Here is a 4758-nt window from a genome sequence, read left to right as displayed (position 1 = left end):
AGCAGGAATTAGGTATTTTATATGGTGGACATCCTACTGGGGCCTCTGGACAGGTTTTGTTCATGCTGGGGGCAGGGAAAATGAAAGGAAGAGACTTCAGCTGCCTGGTCCATATTTAACCTCCTCCTCAGGGATAAGAAGGAATCTGTGGAGTTTTTATAGGCAAAATGGTAGTGTTTTTTTTTTCTATCCATTCCAGATTTAATACTTTTCATTCAAAAAAACCCACAAAAGTCTTTGTTATTTCATTTTTAAGAACCAGAGGGAATACAAAGTTTTACCAATCCAATTCAGTTGTGTTCACACTCTGGTATTGCATCTCTCTAAAATATTAATGGTAATAGATCTATCATTAATAACCTCTCTGGCATTTCCTCTGCTGAAGCAAAATGTTAGTAAGTGGGTCATGAATTGATAGCCAAGGGGCATGCAACATAATTAGTGTTGTCCCTGGTTTTTGTCCTCTGCTTGCATCTGGTGGGCTGCTGGGGCATGCATGATGGACCAATAGTGGTTGATGCTGTATTGTGACAGAGATGAATTCCCTGGTAAGGAATTTGCACTAATGCAGTTGAGAAGAGCTTATGTTGGACCTTGTGAGGACCTCAAGCATGGGATATAAGGGAGAGAAAAGTATTCTCTCATTCAGTGCTGCTTAAGATCAAATTCAGCCACTTAGATGCTGGGAGCCCTGGGTTCCTTGCTGCAATCTCAGAAAGAGGGGAAGGATAGAAGGAGATGGATCCAAACTTCAGAGCAGAGATGGATTCTGTTGTCATGTTTCACGTGGTTTCCACAAAGTGGAGCCCTCTCCCTCACTGATTGTATTTTATCTACCAAAGACAAACTAAGTTCCCAATGATTTTGGGTACTCCAGGACGACTTTTTAATGTGGTCCTGGGAAAGGCTAGGTAGTCACAGTGCATGTCACACTTCGGTTGAATTTATGGTCCTAGAGCTGAACTCTCAATCCAATGTTTTAGTAGTGGGCAGTCTAAAATATCAATATTTAAAAGAAAAAGAGCATGATTTAAAACTGAAACCATCACACTTATTTTCCACTTCTAAAATTCCCTCTATGGCTTTTCCTAGTCCCCGCTTCCTGTTATGAACTGAAGTAAAATCTCTCAGTCAACCTTTTTAAGAGACTGTGAACCTCTTGTCTTACAGTGTGACAGGGTTGTGAAAGCATTTATGGAAACCATGGTAGAAGAGGCAAAGTGGGGAGCTTAAGACATGCTTAGGGGCTTTATTCTTCTCTTCTGGTAGCTGAAAATGATCTTGTAGGCATGGATCTTGCTATACACGGAGTGGAAAAGACTGATCTGTTCAGTAATGTCTTTTTCAGTCTTCACAAAAGTACTAGCTATGAGGAGAGGCTGATAAATGCAATCTCTAAATCAAAGCTGAAGGAGGAAAAGCAAGCACAGGCAAAACACAGAGAATATTGAAGAATATTTAGATTGCTGAGATAAATTAAAATGAGCAGGATCATCTGACATCTGGTGCATTTGGCTTAGGAAAAAGATATGCAGTTCCTGAACCTTGAAAGATTGTCCTTAAGAACAGTTAGGTGAGGTAAAGAAAATTTAAGGAAGTATAGAGATAATGCCTGTTTTTAGAAAGAGCAGAAAAGGAGTAACCCTTAAATCAGGTGAACTTGGATCCTAGAAACAATCCTCGACTAAATGATAAGATAAATAATGGTAAATGCCTACAGGAAGATGAAGTAAATTAAAATTACCAGCATGGATTTGTCAAGAACAAATTAAGTCAAACCAATCTAAGTTTCATTTTTAGGGAGAACAATTGGTGTGGTGGATAGCCGGGAAGATGGATTTTGATTTTCTGTAGGGCATCTTTGGCCCTTTTTTAATAGGATAGTCTATTACAAAATGCAAACACGTCAGGAAACACTGTCAGGACATCAGCTGAGCCCTCACTGCCACCAGGCAGGAGGCATACTCCATGTGTGGCCTCTTTTTACCAGCACACTATTTCTGGTTGTGTTTGCACAGTAGCTTGGCTTAACCAGGAGGACCTCATTCGTTGTAGCCCGAGTAGGCTGACACTTGTCAGGGCTGAGCAGAGGCAGGACTCCCATACCTGGCAGGCTGTTCAATAGATCACTAAGCTGGGATTCCCAGTTCTCACCGCCCCCATAACTGTAGTCCTGGCCATGCAGTTCTGTGCCTGTGGGAACCATTAAATGCAAACACACAGGGAGCTTTCAGACTAAGAAGGGGAGTTGTGGAATTAACTCATCATTCAAGGTCAAGTTGTCCAGACTGGTAAATGGACTGGATTGTCCACTAGATGATTTTGGTCCTGGCAGGGTTGGGTGGGAAGTGGATTAGATACTATTGCAGAGTAATAGGAGCAGAGGTCATGGTCACTGCAGAGATCTTGAAGGAACTGGTTTTGTTAAGTCCAGGAAGAGAAAATGGAGAAGGAACATAGTAAAAGTTTTCTGTAGATGAAAAGTTGCTTGGAAGAGGATGCCAATAAATTATTCTGTGTCCTCAGGAAAACAAATGTTATTTGCAGCAAAGACTTGGGTTTAATATTAAAAAAACATTCTAAAGTGCGATTGAGCCACATGAGCAGGCTACAGAGGGAACTTGTAAAATCCCCACGAGTTTAAATAAACTTCTGTCGGAGGTAGAACTCAGTACAGCTAGAATCAAAGCTGAGAAATGGGATGCGTGATGCTCTTAATTGCCTCCAGCTTTGTGCTTCAAGTGGATGCAAGTTCCTCTTCTAACTACATGGCTTTTTCTTCATTAGCTGTTAGGAACATAAATTTGTCCTGTTTAACTGGGACAACATCCATTTTATTCCGTATCCACTTTGACAGAAAGCTGAGAGTAGCTGTTTTCTTTGCTGTGTTAGTACCTCCATGAAAGTCAATTTTATTTTTTTGTCTAATATTTTTTATGGATGTCATCCTGACCAGAGGGCTTCTTTTGGAGAAGAGCCTTCAACAGAGATGTGGCACTCCCTGTCCTGATCCTCACAGTTTAAGGGCAGCAGTCTGCTGAGTCTGCTGTTGTTGTTCTAGGTCCAGCCAGGGGTCTTAGAAGCATAGTCCAAAGGAAGAGACACTTGTCTCTGCTCCAGGCTCCTCTGTTTATTATACTTCCAAGCAAAGCTTGCAGGAAGTGAAGCCCTCTGGTGTAACTGGGGAAAGGAGCTGTTTTCTCAAAGCCGTTTCTTAGAATTTGCTCAGAGATCAACGTTGTCAGGAGCAGGAGGTCAGAAACTCACCACTTTCTAGGCTGTTGGTCCTCTTCAAGAGATGGATATTTTGAGGTTTGCATAATATGTTTAGACAAAAGGATTAACTTCTCTGTAGAAGGATAAAAGGATTCTGATATCATTGTGCTGTTTGCAGCCAAGTTGGGGATAGTGGACACAAACCTCTTTTTGTTTTCTTTTCAGTCAGTACCGACAAGGTAGCAAAAGAAAAAGCCGCCCTGTGAGTGTGAAAACATTTGAAGATGTCCCATTGGTAACCACTGTAAAAGTTGTTCAGGAGGTGAGTTTGTCTGTTGTTTGTATGTTTTTTCCCATCTGTTGGTGGGTTTTGTGTGTGGGGTTTTTTTTTAATCCATTTCCATTTTATGCATTTCTAACACCTTTGCAGGAAAATCAGACAGATAGTGGGATGGTTCTTGCATCTGAAGAACTGAAGACATTGGAAGAGAGCGATAAACAAGGGAAAACACCCTTTAGGTAAGGCTCAGACTGCATGTAGGTTTGACTATGACTTTTTTCTTGCAGTATGTCAGAAGACTAATTGGTTTGTAAAATTTTTTAGAAGACAAAATCTTTTCTTACTGTATTTTTCAAACCCCAAATATTGTGCGCTGTATGCCTGGTCATCCACATCTAGTCCCAGGAGAAGAGAGGTAATGCAGCTGTTAGAAGCATCAGCTGGACTGCAGGAAGGGCTTGTATTTATCAGCTGAAAAAGCATCAAACACATCTTGAAGGAACTGAGCTGGTGCACACAACTGAGCATATTTGTGGGTGTCTGCCTGCAATGACAAAGAGCTCTTCTCTTTTTTTTTTTCTTTCTTTTTTTTAAAGTTGACTCTTGAGTTTTCAGGATGTACCTGCATATATTTTCAGAGCATTGTACAGGGCTTTCATTGTACAGCTCACAGGAAGCACCGCGGTGTACATGGAGCTGAAACCTCACGTATGGTCTCTCAGCGCTTCTCAGGAATTAATTTTTCCAGGACGATTTCAGTGCAAGCATAGGTGTACTTCAGTTAGGATTGCACCACAGCTGGAATGTGTGAAGCCTCTCAAAGTTTTCTCTCCCTTTCATTTGTGGTTGCAGAATCAAGTATCTTTTCCATGCATTAGTGAGGTTAGGGCATATAGAAAGGTCTCTCTTTATAATCAAATGCATGTTTGAGAAGGCTCGAAGACAGTTTTGCTAAGTGCACCATTTTGCTTTGGTTGTTGCTATGATGGAAAGCAGCTGCCGGCAGGAGTTGCCCATGTGCCCTTCTGAAGACGGTCTCCACAGCTCTCTCAGTCCTCTTTCTGCTTGGTTTGTGCAGCACGCTGGTGCCCAGCAAGAGTAATGAGTCCGTCATGTCCGAAGCCTCCAACCAGACGAGCGGGTACCAGTCGGGGTACCACTCGGACGACATGGACACCACCGTCTACTCCAGCGAGGAGACCGAACTCTTGTGTGGGCGGGAGGCTTCTCCGCCGCTGTGCCGCGCGCACGGGCCGGCCTAC

General features: G+C 42.4%; 1 protein-coding gene across 1 annotated transcript in view; it reads left to right on the top strand.

Moving 5' to 3' along the window:
• LOC103772146 (vascular endothelial growth factor receptor 2-like) overlaps positions 1 to 4708 on the top strand; it is a gene marked incomplete at both ends in the record, with an annotated part of 9320 nt that extends 4612 nt beyond the window's left edge. The window contains 5 exons of the mRNA XM_008939463.1: positions 1896 to 1918; positions 2893 to 2905; positions 3456 to 3538; positions 3647 to 3735; positions 4575 to 4708. Coding sequence (XP_008937711.1) covers positions 1896 to 1918; positions 2893 to 2905; positions 3456 to 3538; positions 3647 to 3735; positions 4575 to 4708 — 342 coding nt within the window. The remainder of the gene's footprint in view (positions 1 to 1895; positions 1919 to 2892; positions 2906 to 3455; positions 3539 to 3646; positions 3736 to 4574) is intronic.
• Between the last annotated feature and the right edge of the window lie 50 nt (positions 4709 to 4758).

Source organism: Merops nubicus, unplaced genomic scaffold, assembly GCF_000691845.1.
Source record: "Merops nubicus isolate BGI_N331 unplaced genomic scaffold, ASM69184v1 scaffold53044, whole genome shotgun sequence".
Classification (NCBI taxonomy): Eukaryota; Metazoa; Chordata; class Aves; order Coraciiformes; family Meropidae; genus Merops; species Merops nubicus.
This window is presented reverse-complemented; position numbering and strand designations above follow the sequence as displayed.